Source organism: Phoxinus phoxinus (assembly GCF_949152265.1).
Source record: "Phoxinus phoxinus genome assembly, chromosome: 21".
Classification (NCBI taxonomy): domain Eukaryota; kingdom Metazoa; phylum Chordata; class Actinopteri; order Cypriniformes; family Leuciscidae; genus Phoxinus; species Phoxinus phoxinus.
The window spans coordinates 25,836,497-25,852,484 of NC_136896.1; the positions used below are offsets into that span (position 1 = coordinate 25,836,497).

The following is a 15,988-nucleotide window of genomic DNA, read 5'->3' on the forward strand; positions in this document are numbered from 1 at the left end:
ATGCATGTTAGACTCCAAGTTAGCCTCCTAATATTATCATATTCCCGAAAATTTACCCAGTGTGGACCATAGGTGCGGACGTTTAACGAAAAATAAGAGAAAAAAGCTCGACGTATTCTGTGACGCTTCAGCTCGCTGTGCGTCGTGACATCACTCCCAGCGTGTCTCTCGGGGACGCGCGTCAGCTTGTGCGGGGCGGAAACAAACAGCGAAGCGTTCGCAGAACTGCGAGTTCCCGTGCGATATGACTAACTCCGCCGGAATATCGTGTCGATCTTTGTACTCTGCTCGTTCCGTATCTACCATCTCGTACCAATTACCGAGGGAGGAGTGTAAACATCTCTGAAGTCAGGAAGTGGGATGTGGCCCAGGTGAAAAGCTCGTTATATGGTTGCGAGCGTGGGCGCCGTGACTGATGGCACGCGATCGGTCACACACATCAGGATGACGCGTCGAGGGTAGTGCGATCAATATGTGATTTTGTGTGTAGACCGTTGTTTAGAGAAATAAAGAGCCATTGCAGTGAAGTCTTCGGTCTCAGCATCATAATGGACTCTTCTGTGGCGCTGGGGAGGCTGGAGCTCGCGCGCCCGTTAATGACCCGCGGCTCCTGTTTACCGGAGGGCGCGCAGAGCGCTCACCTGAACGGGTGCGTGCCGCTCTCTCATCAGGTGGCCGGACACAAGTATGGCGTTGATAAAGTGGGTCAGTACACTATTGATTGAATTCCTCTTGATTTGAGTCTTGATTCTGTTATTTGAAATTCAACTGATATTGTGCACTGGAGACCAGAGCTAATATCACAATTTTTTACTCCAGGCAATATTTCTCAGGGTCAGTTTCTGTACATGCTGATGAACATACCTTAAAGTAGTATTAGTGTATAAGCTGTTGAACAAATGTTACCTTTATTACCAAGGAAACAAGATACAGTTGACTCTTTGTGACAATATGCTGTCTGTCACACTATTACACAGCCTTGCTTGGCAGTAAAAATTAAATAACTGACACAAAATCATAAATGAAAACTGTATATATGTAACATAGATAATGCAATGTTACATTATGGATTAAAAACATAATGTGCCATTTTAAAATATATCAACAAAAATAAATAAAAATCTCACATAAAACAATTAGGCTAGTTTTATGAATGGAACAAAAAGTTATCCATATATTATAAATCGAACTTGAACTGATTGTAATTTGGAAAGCAATCATTTGTGTATATTTAGACATTCCAGATCTTATATTTACTGACATGTAGGCTACTGTACGTGACAGCTAGCCCTGGTCTCCTATTAGTAATATTTTCAAATATGCTTTTCCTGATGCAACTAAAGATTTAATTAACAAGGCTTCGTTTGTATCTGTTCTAAGTCAACAGGATTTGTCTTATGACTCGCTAATATGTTGATGACATGCAAAAAAAGCTCCACACGTATGACCCATATAGTGTCATTTGTAGAACAGTTGGAAACACAATTTGCACTTGCTGTCTCTCGGATTTTGCCAATGCAGTGGAACACGGCTAAGACTTGACTTGCATTTACGTCAACGATCTTTCTTTATTTCTGCACCTCACAAAGCATGTCAAGCACTTCTTCTTCGGGTCACAAATATTGCATTAATTTATGCTTATTTTGATTGGTGTACAGACAGGAATATTTTAATTAATATGTTAAAAAAAAATCTGTATTATTATAAAAAAAAAAACACTAACATTTTAATTAAATAGAAAAATATTACTGTATTTCTGTCCTCATGAACAATTTTCCATTATAAATGTAAAGTTTAACATTTTTATGAATGAGAATAATCAATCAAGATTATAAAATTGAAAAACTGAACATTTAAACCATCCAGATGCATCACAGTGGTGGGAATATGGGGGAAATATGCTTAATTGTCATGAAAATATTGTTACAATGCAAAAAAATAAAAATAATAGTCATGAAAAAAATGTGTTTTTATGCTAAATATAGGCTTAGTTATTTATTACTATATCTTTAGGGTGAAACCAATAGCGTGTAAATGTATACATTAAATGAACCGTACGTCGCAAATTGCTTTGCATTAAAGAGACGTATAGTATTAATTTAAATAAAGGTGGAGCAATTTCCCCCTGGTTGATCATGTTTAACGTCAATAATTAATTCTTGTAATTTTTGCTTTTGTTTACCATTGATGTGAATTGCTTTTAAAATAGCTATTTTTAAAGAGGGGGAGCCTGACCTAAATCCAGAGCTTCACCGTCTATGGCCGTAATCTCTAAGCCCTGTCAACCTAGTTCTCAGCAGCATATAGGCCGGGCTGTGATGTCATTTACACACACTGTCATTTCCCCATCATATGAGTCTCTCACTTAAGCAACTCTCCATTAACAAATGTGTATTAAAAAAAAAAAAAAAAAAAAAAAAAATGTCAGTGTGCGTATTGGTATGATCATAACCGTAATGATTGAGCTTTTTTCAATCACAGGTATCTTGCAACATCCTGACGGTACGGTCCTGAAACAGCTTCAGCCTCCTCCGAGAGGACCCAGAGAGATGCAGTTCTACAGCAATGTGAGTGTCACAGGAGTGTTCTGGGTTCAAGGGTTCACAGAAGAAGAATAGCGGTGACCAAACAGGCCCAGGGCCCCATTGACTTCCATAGTATGGAAAAAAATGCAATGGAAGTCAATGTGGCCCATCAACTGTTTTGCTACCGACATTCTTCAAAACTACATCTTTTGTGTTTTATCCCTTTAAGTAGAGGAACATTCACCCATAGGAATTACGTAGGCCTGTTCGCACCAAATAAACTATAACCATGAAGTTTTAGTGATCGCTCTAACTCTAAAGGCCGTGTACTTTAAGCAAGATCAAAGAACAAACTTGTGTAGGGCTGGTTTGAAAACATTGATCTCTCGATTTGAAATCCATTCTCACTTGATGAACCGATATTGATTCTTAAATCCCAAGAATCGATCTTTTAGTCTGTGGTTTTTAGTTATGGGAGCAAAACTTCCCTAAACATAATTTCTCCCATCCAATAAATCACATTAAGCTTTGTCGCTTTTGATATAAAACAAAGACTCCGCTTTTAAATACAAAATATAACAAAATGATTCTGTCAATTTTACAACGAACATGACAGCCACTGTTTAGATGTTTAAACAAAATGAATTGGAGTTGAAATATAATTGTCATTAAAAAGGATGTTCTAACATTGTTATTACACATCTTATGTCGTGGACACACAGACAAAATAAAATGCAGCGCACAAGACAGACACACAAATGAGTGGGGAAAGCTATCTGATTGTGAAAAACATTAAATGAGAAATATTTGCGGCGTTCTGGTGAACCGCTATAGAGTTAGACCCCATGAATAAAAGAAAGAAAGAGTATGATGTGCGCCAAATCAGTCGCTGTAGGAATACTTTAATGTTTGCAGACCACGCAGCTCAACACGAGAGACAACGCAAAGACGTGTCAAATAAAACGTCATCATGTTTTAAAGAGCGGCTTGATTAAGTGGTGGAAATAACGAATGATGGGCACAGAACGGTAACAAAACTGACATTTACTATTACACACCCACCGAGTGCAGGCTCAAAATACCTGTTACATACCTCAGTTTAAATAGATGTGTGTGTGTGGGTGGGTTTCAGGAATGTTTGGATAACTATAAAAGATTTCACATGTTCACATAGAATATTTAGCTTATAGATCTCAATTTAAATACTTCAGTTTGTGTTTAGATTATATTATATTATACGCCTAATAAATAATCTCAAGTGGAATTCATAAGCAATATATAAACATTTAAATTTGATGGTTTAATGCTCTCTGTAGTCAATAATTGACCATACAAAAACACATTATGGTTATCCCATACCATCTTCATCTAAATGCTTCATTTTTTTCATATTATATTATTATAAAGAATTAAACTGTTCTGTGTAAGATTTTTCTTTTAAATTATTCTTTAATAGAATTAAAAGACTGGTATGGTTAACACAGCACTGTAAAATAATTTTCTCAGGTAACCTAACATTTGTTTTATTTAGTGACTTCTGAATTAACAGTTTGTTTTCAAAAATATGATTTCAAATCACGGGTCAAATATCATCAAGGGTTACATCAAGGGTCAAATATAAATAGCATATCAATTTAAAGTTAAAAACTGCATGATATAACCGCATTTTGTGTGTTTACGTACAGTGTACAGATCTGGTATAAATAATGTTTCTGCTCAGGTGGCCAAAATATCCGGCCAATAGAGAAAAGCTTTGCTCGGCAAGAATATATATATATTTTTTTTTTTTTTTTTTTTTTTTTGAGGAAACATTGGCTCTGGTCACAAGTGATCAAAACTAAACAAACTGTAAATGGGGTCCAAAACGTTCAACCATCCAATCTGAACACGTGCACACTGCACATATATATGGCAGGAATGGTGTGACGATTTATTTGCTATTTCTTATGTTTATTGTTTTATCAAGGCTCTGTTACAGGCGTAGCAAGTGATGTATCCATTCCAATAATTTCACAGTGTGATCCTGTCTTTGACTCCAGGTGTATGCTGATGACCACTGCGACCCCTGTCTTGTTGACCTCCAAGCGCACCTTCCCAAGTACTATGGCACGTGGTCCTCGCCAGACGCTCCCGCAGGTACACCGATGGATGCACGGAGCGATGAGGAGATTGCTGGATATACAGCATGAGTTTAGTAAGCATGTCTGCTCGCTCTCTTCCACAGACCGGTACCTCAAGCTGGACGATGTGACGCGCAGGTTTCAGAAGCCGTGCATCATGGACGTGAAGATCGGCCAGAGGAGCTATGATCCCTTCGCTTCACAGGAGAAACGGGAACAGCAGATCAGGAAATACCCGCTGATGGAGGACATCGGCTTCTTGGTTCTGGGAATGAGGGTATGTTTGCTTCTTTAAAATGTGGGTTTCATTGATTATCTTCTAATGGAAATATGTCTAATGAATTATTGAATTAAAGTGCCCCTATTATGTTATTAAGGTTCCTACTTTTGTTTTTGAGGTCTCCTGCAATAGGTTTACATTAGGGTTAAACGGTCTGTAGTTTATTTGTGATCCGCAGTTCGCCACGCGTGTAAAGTTTAACCATCATAGAGTGAATGTTTATCATTTGAACATGTTTTGTCTTGCCAATTTACATATTCAAGTAGGGCTGGGTAAAAAAAAAAATCGATACCATGGCTTCGATACCGGTTCCTAAACGATATTTTTTCCGATACCAATTTTATGAACAGATAATGTTATAGCAGTGGCTGTAACATTAATGTGAAGGGGGAAAAAAACAAGAACTGAACTGTAAACTGTTAATGCAGCTAACCGTAAGGATAAGCACACTTTACAAGATGCCTAGTTTAATGTGTAATTAATTTAAATCATGAACCGTGTTCAATTTAACAGCCATTTATTAACAGTTTGACAAAAATTACGTACTTAATGTATATATTTCTTTTTTTTTTTAAATTTAATTAAATTTTTGCCCAGTTCTGTGCTTTCAGTTTAATTTTGTCTATATTCTGATTTAAAAACATATCTAATTAATTGAATTCATAAAAACAACTTAATTTATTAATTTGTATACAATAATAGGGCCCTATGAAATGGTTTAAAAAAACATTTGTGTGTGTATTTCATTTATAAATTTTTCTGGTAATCAAAAGAAGGCATAAAACATTAATTTAACTTTTATTAAAATTAAACAAGCTCTTTAATTTGTTGGCAAGCAAGTGCTACACAACAGAGGTTTGGGCTACTGTTAAAATTATAACGTGGAAGATTTTTTAAAATAATATTTTATTATTAATATTATTATTATTATTATTAGTAGTAGTATTATACTGTACAAAGCGTCGTTGCCAGATTAAAGTTGAAGTTATAAATTAAAGTCCATTTTGTTGTCGCCTTAGGTCAAATATAACCGACTGAATTCCGTCAGAATAGGTTTGCAAGTAGTAGACAGACTCGCCTAACAAGTTTAAAAGTGGTTGTTCCACTCTTTACCAGCTCTTTTGAATCATCTTTTCCTGTATAAAACCCAAACACTGCTGTCCTCATAGAGGTAGCCCTTGTCTTTTCACATGAGAATGACACAATAGTTTACTTATTTGATCATTCATTTATTTTCTCTATTAATTATGTACGTACTTTGTTTTATTATTGTGGGAAATGAGAATCTTTTTCTATCGTTTTTTGAGCAAAGATGAAATTGGTGATGAGAAATGTCACGTTGCTTAGATATACAGTACCGGTCAAAGGTTTGGAAACATTATTATTTTAGTGTTTTTGAAAGAAGTCTCTCATGCCCATTGAATCTGCAATTATTTGATCAAAAAGACAGATTTTTTTTTTATATTCGTGAAATATTACAATTTTAAATGGTGGTTTTCTATTTTAATATACTTTAAAATGTAGTTTATTTCTGTGATGCGAAGCTGAATTTTCATCCGCCATTATTTCAGTCTTCAATGTCACATGGTCCTTCAGAAATCATTCTAATAACCTGATTTACTATTATCAATGTTGGAAACAGTTGTGCTGGTTAATATTTTTTATAACTTGTGATACTTTTTTTTCAGGATTCTTTGATGAATAAAAAGTTAAAGCATTTAAAAACAGCTTCTATTTAAAATAGAAATATTTTATAACAATATACACTACTGTTCAAAAGGTTGGGTTCAGTCTTTAAAAAAAAAAGAAATTAATACTTTTATTCAGCATGGATGTGTTAAATTGATTAAAAGAGATAGATAGTAAAGATTTATATTGTTAGAAAAGATTTCTATTTTGAATAAAGGCTTTTCTTTGTACCTTTTTTATTCATCCATTAATTTTAAGCTGCACAACTGTTTCCAACATTGATAATAATAATAATCAAATATCACGCATATACATATATATACCGGTATATATAATGTGTGTGTGTCGTGTATACACACACTTTCTTGTGTTATGCTCATCGTTCATTCCCGAATGTGGCTTTGCTCTTCCAGAGGTGCTGATATTTCAGCTGATGATGAGCTTCGGTATGGCCAGTGTCTGAGCCTCGTGTGTTTAAAGCTGCGGACCGTTAATTAAAACCTCTAGAGTGAGCAGAAGGGAATGAAAGCTCATTGGTAAAGCCACAGCGCTGCGTGAACTGGAGTCACACATTTACTGAGCTCTGGACACAGCAGGCAATATTGACACTGTCATCAACACTGCTGGAGTGAAGTGTTCGGATAGCTTGGAAGGGACATTTGGTCTGTATAATCATGGAAAATGGGACAAACAGAGTATGCAAAGACACAAAAAGTGGGCTTAGCATTTACTGCAATAGCAGTGGAAGCACTCATAAATCCTCCGTAAACTGGTGAACTTTGATCACTTCAACCATCGAAGATATGCATAATGTTGTGTAAACTGTTAATCTGCCACACATAAGGGATTCCACACTCCTAGTCAAAAAAAAAAAGCAAATTGAAGAAACATCTGAGATCAGATCAGTTATAGTATTTGTGGTATAACTTGCATTTTGACTTGATGCACATTATTGCTATGTTTTTATGTATGAATGATCCAGTTAGAAGGCTTTTCAATCTACAAATCGATATATATATATATATTTGATTTTGAATTATTTGTTTTTAGTGACCAAAAGTTCAATTAAACCGTCAAAATATATGAAATATTTTGATATTTTTTTAAATACTTTAAATGTGAGGGAATAACAAAACACTAAACTTGATTAACATATTTATCTGGCAAAAAAGGCAAACTACACTTATTATTTTACTAGGCTCACAGGAAAAAGCATACATTCAATACAATATAATCAGTTATTCATATTTTGTTGGCTCTCTTGTGTTTGCTTGTTCATAAGTTAGGCTATTTGTATGACAGCATGGCCAAAAATGATCTCGGTACAATCCGGCATGTTTCATTGCTTTATCAGAAATAAAACAATTGACTCCAAGCACAACTACACAATATGCTTACAAATCTTTTAACAAATTTGTTATCATATTTTAATAAATGGTGAAGATGTCAATTTGTCCTAGGCCGTGCATCTACTGTTATATAGAACCTTTTCTTCTTTCTTCTCGAGTTTACGTGGTTCAAGGTAATATACACCATTTTAACAGAATTAGCATCACAGTAAAATAGGTATCAGTCTTACAGACCTCACATACCTGGGAATGCAGCAACGGAAGCGTCAGCTACGGTAATAATGTATACACACCATGATAGCGATGAGCCATGCATGGTTTTGCTTGTGGTTATCATGATCTACAAATGTATGATACCATGGAAGAACAATGGGGAATTTTAATGAGCAAATACAAAGAAGGCCTGTTGAACATGTCGTTTGTCAGCTCTTTTATTCATGAGCATTTAGAGCCATGCACATTAGCTTATCAGGACTGTTTGGCATCCATGCAACCGCGTAACGGTTCAAATTATTCAGTGTTCGGATTTTATCACAGTTTCGGTACCGTCCGGAATGTGCTATGATCAAGAAAAAAAAGGACTACTGTCAAATATAAAAAAAAGAAACTAAGAACAAATAATCAAACTACAATAATTACATTAGAGCAAAAATAAAAATAAATAAACATTGTTTTTTCAGGTTATTTAGGCATCTAAAAGTAGTTTTTATTGAATAAAGATTAAAGGAATCAAATGTAAAATAACACTGATTTTGCTACAAATTAAATAAGGATTAATCATTAAGCTATTCAGTCAAGAGCAGTGAGAGATTTCTATGTCTTTTGTTGTTTGATTAGCATTAGAAACTGTTAGAAAGTGAGAAGCGAAGACCTGGATCTTCAGCAGGATTCTTTATTGAGAACACAAGCTGTTGGTTGCTGCAGTCATCCAGTCTAACTGAGGCAGTGTACATTGTGGTTATATAGATTTTAAGAGGCAGTGCTTGACAGCATCTGGCTGACGACCTTAAACAAAGCAAGCAAATTAAGTTTCCAGGTATAGGAACCCACCCCGGACTCTAGTGTCACCAGTCCCAATCCGATCAGCATAACTATTCAGAGAGCGGGACGGGGCTGCGAGAGCCATTAAAGACAAAAGGTGAGATTCTCAGTAATCTGACTCATTTGACTTACAATAAAGAGAACAGGAACTGGCAGAAAACTCTTGCTGGAAAGTTTGCTTAACAGAATCTTTAATCTGATATCATCATCATAACATTAAATGATAAATACAATGTACTTCACTTTTTTCATTTAATGTTATGTCAAGACGTAGGATCAGCAGATCTTAAACAGATTCTTAAATTTGTAGTCCCACAAAACACAGACAGCAGGAGTATTAGGCTGCTGTCACTTTAAGACATGTTGCACGGATCCAATACACTGATACTGATACCGTATTTTACGGACTATAAGTCACACTTTTTTTTCATAGTTTGGCTGGTCCTGTGACTTATAGTACGAATTCATACTGACTGAGATGAACCAAGAGAAAACATTACCGTCTACAGCCGCGAGAGAGCGCTCTAGCTAGCGGAGTTGTTCAGAAGCGACACAGAGGAAGAACTCAATGGATTCAGTGTTGTGGAATGAGATCGGGAGCTTGGTGAACTTGCTTACCGGTAACTTGTTGGACTCGCTAGCTAATGTTAATTTAGCCTATTCAGCCTCCCAGGTATATGTTCTTTATGCTATTGTGTAGCTGAATAACTGTTAATGTGTTACGTTAACATACCGGACACCTATTCAGCCTGTTGTTCTGTGTGCTATTGTGTAGCTGAATAACTTGCCTTTCCAGATTAAATGTCTGTTCATGGTCTTGAATTTTGTAAAATAAATGTTTTTTTCCTCTTCATGATGCATTTTTTGACTGATGTGACTTATAGTCCGGAAAATATGGTACATATCCATTGTCTTTCTCGGCTGTTTGTTCACTGCAGACATAAACTATGTTTGCTAGGATATTCACCAAGACGGGCATGTTGGCATTTTTTGTGTGTCTGTCTGTTCAAGCGCAAGAAGACGTGAAGACGTGGCTTTCCATGCGTGCGCTTCGGTTGGGTACACACACACACACACACACACGCATCTTCTTAAAGCGCACGCGAGTTCTCTTTGGCTTCTTCCTTGCGCATGAATGTTTAAATTGGCAAGGCTGTAAATGTTATGTAATGTTCTGTAAATGCTCTGTGTGGATCAGAACCAGCTCTCTCGCGCAACTCATCCTGTTCGTAAAGCTTGTTTGTTTACTCACGTGTTTTCTTGGCAGCACATGTATGTGAATAAATCTTGGGGAAAAGACAGACAATTACAGGGCTATTTGCAATTTCTGAAAACTTGATTGACACAGATGATGACAGATCTTCCCGTTTATTGTGTGATATTGTGTAGAATGACCACAGCGGATGAACTAATGGAGTGAAAATGAGGGGAATTCTTCTAGGGGCCAAACGGGCCCATGACAACTACAAAAAGAAGTAAACCACAAACCCTGTTTTTTGTTCAAGTAGTTTTAATATATCCATCTGTGGTCTCCATCTTCTTAAATTAAATAATTATCCTCTGCAACAAGTTCTAAATCTAAAAGGACGAGAGGAATTCATGCAGTGGTTAAGTCATATTGTCAGGAAAGAAATGAAAATCTGTTTACCATAAAAGAGAAGAACGGCCTCCAGCAGTTTAGAAGGAAAATTTATAACCAAACCATTTTCCAAAAAAAAGTGAGTGTATTAAGACATATTAACCATAACAGAGAGAGAATGGTTGGGTTTACCACACTATATATATATATATTAGTGTGGTAAACCCAACCATGTACATACCACCAACATACATACATATATATATATGTGTGTATATATACACACACACACAGAAAAAAACAGTAGGCTAATAACTAATATTGTGAAATATTACAATTTAAAATTTATTCCTGTGATGCAAAGCTGATTTTATTTCAGCATCATTACTCCAGTCTACAGTGTCACGTGATCCTTTAGAAATTATTTTAATTGTGAGGGAGAGGGAGGATGTGTTTGGTTATCTGTGCCATCAGACAGGATGAGCTTATCACACTGGCCTCTCCCAGCATCCTCAGGGTCTTTCGCTTCTCTCTTGAGAAACATGGGTGGAGACCTCTAAACTCTTTATCATCCGCTCATGATGAATGAGGTTTACTCAACACCCCTTTACTTATGCAGAGCCATGTCCTTTTTGATTTCTTTAGAGAGAATGTAAGTCCGAGAACTGGCTTAATATCCACTGCCTTTCTTGATTTATACGTGGCTTTAGTTTAAACATGGAATGTATAAGTTTCCTGATCGTATTACATGCGAAAGCTAGGTAAGAAGTGTTAGTGCATTGACCCTAAATAAATAGTCATGTGTCTTTACAATAAATGTCTGTAGTATACCATCAATCCATTATTTATTATTATAATAAATGTCAGAGTAGATTTTTTTTTCTTTCTTCATGGCATGTATGACTTTTATGTCAAAGCAAATTTATCCAGATCAAAGTATATGTATAAAACTGCAGTTTTTTAAGGTTACACATGAAATATGAAAGCATTAGCTGTGGGGTTAAGTGTGTCAATTAGTAGAGATTTGTATTAGTATAAGCTTTGTATATATGAATATTTTTACATTGGCCTGGGGTCAATGTCTGGAGAATCTGAGCATTAGAAAGCCACCTTTTAAAGAAAATGCTAAAAAAAAAAAAAATCCCACAAAGCTATGCATGGCGTAGACAACATAAATGCATGGATCCATTCTGCCTTGAATCAACGGTTCAGGCTGCTGGTGTGTGAGATTTTTTTGGCACACTTTGGGCCATTTCGTACCAATTGAGCATTGTTAACGCCGCAGCCTACCTGAGTATTGTTGCTGGCCATGTCCATCCCTTTATGTCTACAGTGCACCATCTTCTGATGGCTACTTCTAGCAGGATCATGGACTGTCCTCGCTGCAGCCTGTAGCGCGATGACATTCTTGATTCGTCAAATACGTAGTTGATGTTCGACGCGCATGCGCGGAATTAAATGTTTTTAACCGCATGTATTAATCTAGTATTTATGGCTAGGTAAAGATAGAATAAATAGATACAAATGGTTGTGTTTCATTAGAGAAATGATTCTGTGATTTGAAATCAGTAGCTAGCGTATTTCAACTTTATTTAAGCAACGAGGGCGTAGTGTTTTGAATAGCCATATAACCTAACCTTTTATTGTTTCAAAATCTTAGCTATATTAGAATGATATACAAATCTATATACACAAAATGGAATGGCATTATGCCAATGGGAAATTAAATGATGGGTAAAAACACAAAAAATAGAAGTTTCTAAACTCAACTAAATCCGTCAGATATCCTAATAACTAAAGTGCACATCTATGTTACAGTGCTTTGAGTAAACTTATAATAATGGATTACCGGTACAATAATACTATAATGGATAATAATAGCACTAATGTAAGCAGTGTCATTGGACATAAAATACAAAATGCTTTTTTCAAAATTGTTATCTTTGAAGCTAAACATGTAATGGGCCATAATGTAAAAGCTTTAATGTTTAAACTCATCCTTTATAGCCATTATGGCATATGTCATACAGATTTGATAAAATAATGTAATTTGTGGATAAACCGATTTTAATTTGTGTAATTTGCCTCAAAACTCATCTCACACTGGTTTCTTGAACATGACTATGAGTTTATTGCATTTGTTGTTATTTTTTTGAAATGTGAATTTATTGAACTTGACATGACATTAAATGACTAAATTTCTGCATCCTGATTCCTGAAATATAATTTGTCTTGTTTGTTTTGCCCATTTCATTTCTCCTGGCTTAAAGGGCACCTTAAGTTTAAAAAAAGTACCAGAGTCCAATAGTTTAAAGAAAATTATTGGTTGACCTTTACTATGTTTTTAAAAGAAGTATAAATTTTAAAGTCTTTAGGATAGGATTTGTCTAAATTTGTGCATAAGAAGGGCAGTGAGGTCCAGTTTCTTGGTGAAATATTGATGGCGAGCAGACGGTATGTAAATTCTCATTCTCAATCCGTCCCAGGGGTTCAGAGCTCTCTGCCAGCTCGTACAGAAAAACAGATGGATGAAAAGAGCCGATCTACATAACCACCAAGCAAACAGAACCATTACTCATAATTGCTCTGTTGATTTGGATGATATAGAAAGCAACTTAATGCCCTTCTCAAAATAACCCAAATTACACAGTACGATATTAAATTGGCTCCCTCTTCACCCTTCCAGAAGTTCAACTCGAGTTTCATTTCCTCTCTGGAGCTTATTCAATCAGTGGAGTTTCTGCAATGACCGCACATGTCCTCTAGAGGGAGAGCAAGACCTATGAAGAGAGCGTTCATGTTTACCTCCAGTTGAAATGTTTCTCACTGTCTTTTAGGTGTATAAAGTTGGCTCGGACAGCTTTGACACCTATGACCAGCATTATGGAAGAGGTCTCGTGAAGGACACGATCCAAGAAGGTAAGATCAATCTCAGAGTCAAATCACCTAAAATGATGATGCATGAGGAAAACAAGTTTCATTTACTCTTAAAGGCCGTTTGAAATGCTTTGACGAGCGACGTGCTATTTATAAAAAATTTAAATGGCACATAACCAGACATTTACTTTGTGAACCATAATTTGCTGCTTTTTGTTTTTGTTTGAAGGTAGTAGTATTAGCGATTGTTGCCGAATAGATTGAAAATGTCTAATGCCAGAAGTAAAATAGAAGTATTCCTGTGGCTCAAACCCACTCCTCAACCCACCATTAAACCTAACCGTACCATGAAACCTGTTACCTGCATCCCACCTCAATAGCAGCAAAACTGTTTTGCAACACAACATGAACACAATAAGTACATTTCACATAACATTTTTTGACGCAAGTGCATAGAAGTTAAAGACACCTAATATAAACTGGGATTGGTTTATTCAAACATGCATTAAATAATAAATAAAGACAACAGATAAAGGAAGAATATAATGACTATCTAATACAGTGCATAGATTTAGCGACATGTTACTATCTAGGTTTTTTTTTTTTTATCTAAAAAATGTATAGACCTGTCTTTTCTGAGGTAAATGTAAGGTTGCGTGACATGAGCTGCATTTACATTGACCCTAATAATCTGATAAAAAATTATAAAAAAAAATCCACAGATTAATAACCACGTCAATCGGAATAAATTGGCCAAATTCAATTTAAAATTAATTCGGGTTAAACTAGCTTTTTTTCTCGTGTCGTGTCAAATTGACTTTTTAGTTTTTAACATAATTTGGTCAACCTTTTCCTGATTTTGTTAAGTCAAGTTTTAGTCGACTAAAATATCTGGCCAGTTTAATCTAGTATTAGTCAATGAAAACTTGGCACATTTTCGTCTTGCTTCATAATGGTTAAACTGATAATAATGATTATTTTGCTCAAAATTATATCGCAATGATTGTTGTAATTTGAGAAATTTACATTTGTGTTTTTACATTTCATCAGAATTTTAACACTAACCAATAAGCACAAATCAATAGAATGTCGACTCATACGCATGGTTTATTTTAATTATTTATAATACTTATTTTAGGCTATCATGAAAATTAACACTCTGTCTACATTATGAAAACTGGTTAAAAAACAACAACCTGTAACTACATGGGTTAAGGTTAGGCTTAGGGGCAGGTTCAGAGTTAGGACCTACCCAGTTATTGCAATAACTATAATAAGTATGATACATTTTAGGAAGTATAGTTCAGCTTTGTCTTGAATTCGCTGCAGATAATATTGAAATAGTTTCAGGGATTAAAATCTGTGCTGCTGTTTCCTAACTGAATGGTCGATTTGCTCCAGGTTTATCCAAGTTCTTCTGCAACGGTGATATTCTCCGCAAAGACGCCATCACTGCCAGCATCCTCAAAGTCCAGAAGATCCTTCAGTGGTTTGAGGGCCAGAGTCGGTTTCACTTTTATGCAAGCTCTCTGCTCTTTGTGTACGAGGGCGTCTGCGCGGCCAGCCCCGCTTCTCAGACCCTACGAGAGAGCCAGATCGCACCCGAGGCCTGCGAGCAGAACAACAACATCGAGCAGAGCCTGTCCACCATGTACTCCCTGCACAAGAAAGGCTGCCACTACCAAGCCAAACAGGACAACGGCGTGTGGAGCTCCTCACAGCAGCCCAACGGCAACCGCAGCCTGGCCAGACTGGAGGAGGACCGGGAGGACGAGAAGAGCGAAGCGGGACAGGAACCGCTCAGCGACGTGGAGGTAAAGATGATCGACTTTGCACATGTCTTCCCCAGTGACGTTCCCGACCAGGGTTACATCTACGGTCTGAAGAATCTACTGAAGGTCCTACATCAGATTCTGGAGGAGTGATGGAGGGGTTTGTTGTCGCTGAAGGTATGAGTTTTGTAGCCACTTTCATGTCCGTCTACTCGCCTCTTTCTAATCTGCACTACCTACACCATCAGTGGAGTAACATGTTTGTAATCCTTCGTCTAATGTATGTGCTTTAGTCTTTTAAAAGCGTTGTACAGTTTGTACAAACTTATCTTACTCTTACTCAGGTAAATGAATCTATAACGCTTGTATATTTATCCCGACAAAAGAAATTCAAGCTGTTGAAACTCTCATCATATTATGCCTCAGATATTACATTAGTTCCTGTGTCCAGAGAGCCATTTCATGATTTTTTTTGTTCCTTTTTATGCTTTTATTTTTTAAATCAGTGTAATTGAAAATAGAAATTTGGCGTGCGAGGGTGTAGGGAAATATTTGACGTTTCTTTCGCATATGCTGCCAATGTGTCCCTGCCTGTTTCAGACCTGTTGAATTGTGAATTTTATCTCATTTTTTTTTAAAACGTGATTTGAAAAGAATTAAACCTTTAAGTGTATGCATGTTCTGTGATGAAGAAGGTTTATTTTTTCATTGTATGTCTACAACGAATGCCAAAGTTTCCATCAATGAAGTGAACCT

General features: G+C 36.2%; 1 protein-coding gene across 1 annotated transcript; it reads left to right on the plus strand.

The window, feature by feature from the left end:
- Positions 1–121: 121 nt before the first annotated feature.
- Positions 122–15,864, plus strand: ipmkb (inositol polyphosphate multikinase b). Its single transcript, XM_079596430.1, has 6 exons — positions 122–705; positions 2,482–2,567; positions 4,565–4,661; positions 4,750–4,922; positions 13,421–13,502; positions 14,862–15,864. The coding sequence occupies exons 1-6, from the start codon at positions 549–551 to the stop codon at positions 15,383–15,385; spliced, it is 1,119 nt and encodes a 372-aa protein (XP_079452556.1). The 5' UTR covers positions 122–548; the 3' UTR covers positions 15,386–15,864.
- Positions 15,865–15,988: the final 124 nt, after the last annotated feature.

Excerpts from the sequence above, each read along its gene's own strand:
- ipmkb (XM_079596430.1), top strand. The coding sequence starts at position 549 with ATGGACTCTTCTGTGGCGCTGGGGAGGCTGGAGCTCGCGCGCCCGTTA. Across the intron at positions 2,568-4,564 it reads AGATGCAGTTCTACAGCAAT|GTGTATGCTGATGACCACTG; the intron begins GTGAGTGTCACA and ends CTTTGACTCCAG. Across the intron at positions 13,503-14,861 it reads GAAGGACACGATCCAAGAAG|GTTTATCCAAGTTCTTCTGC; the intron begins GTAAGATCAATC and ends GATTTGCTCCAG.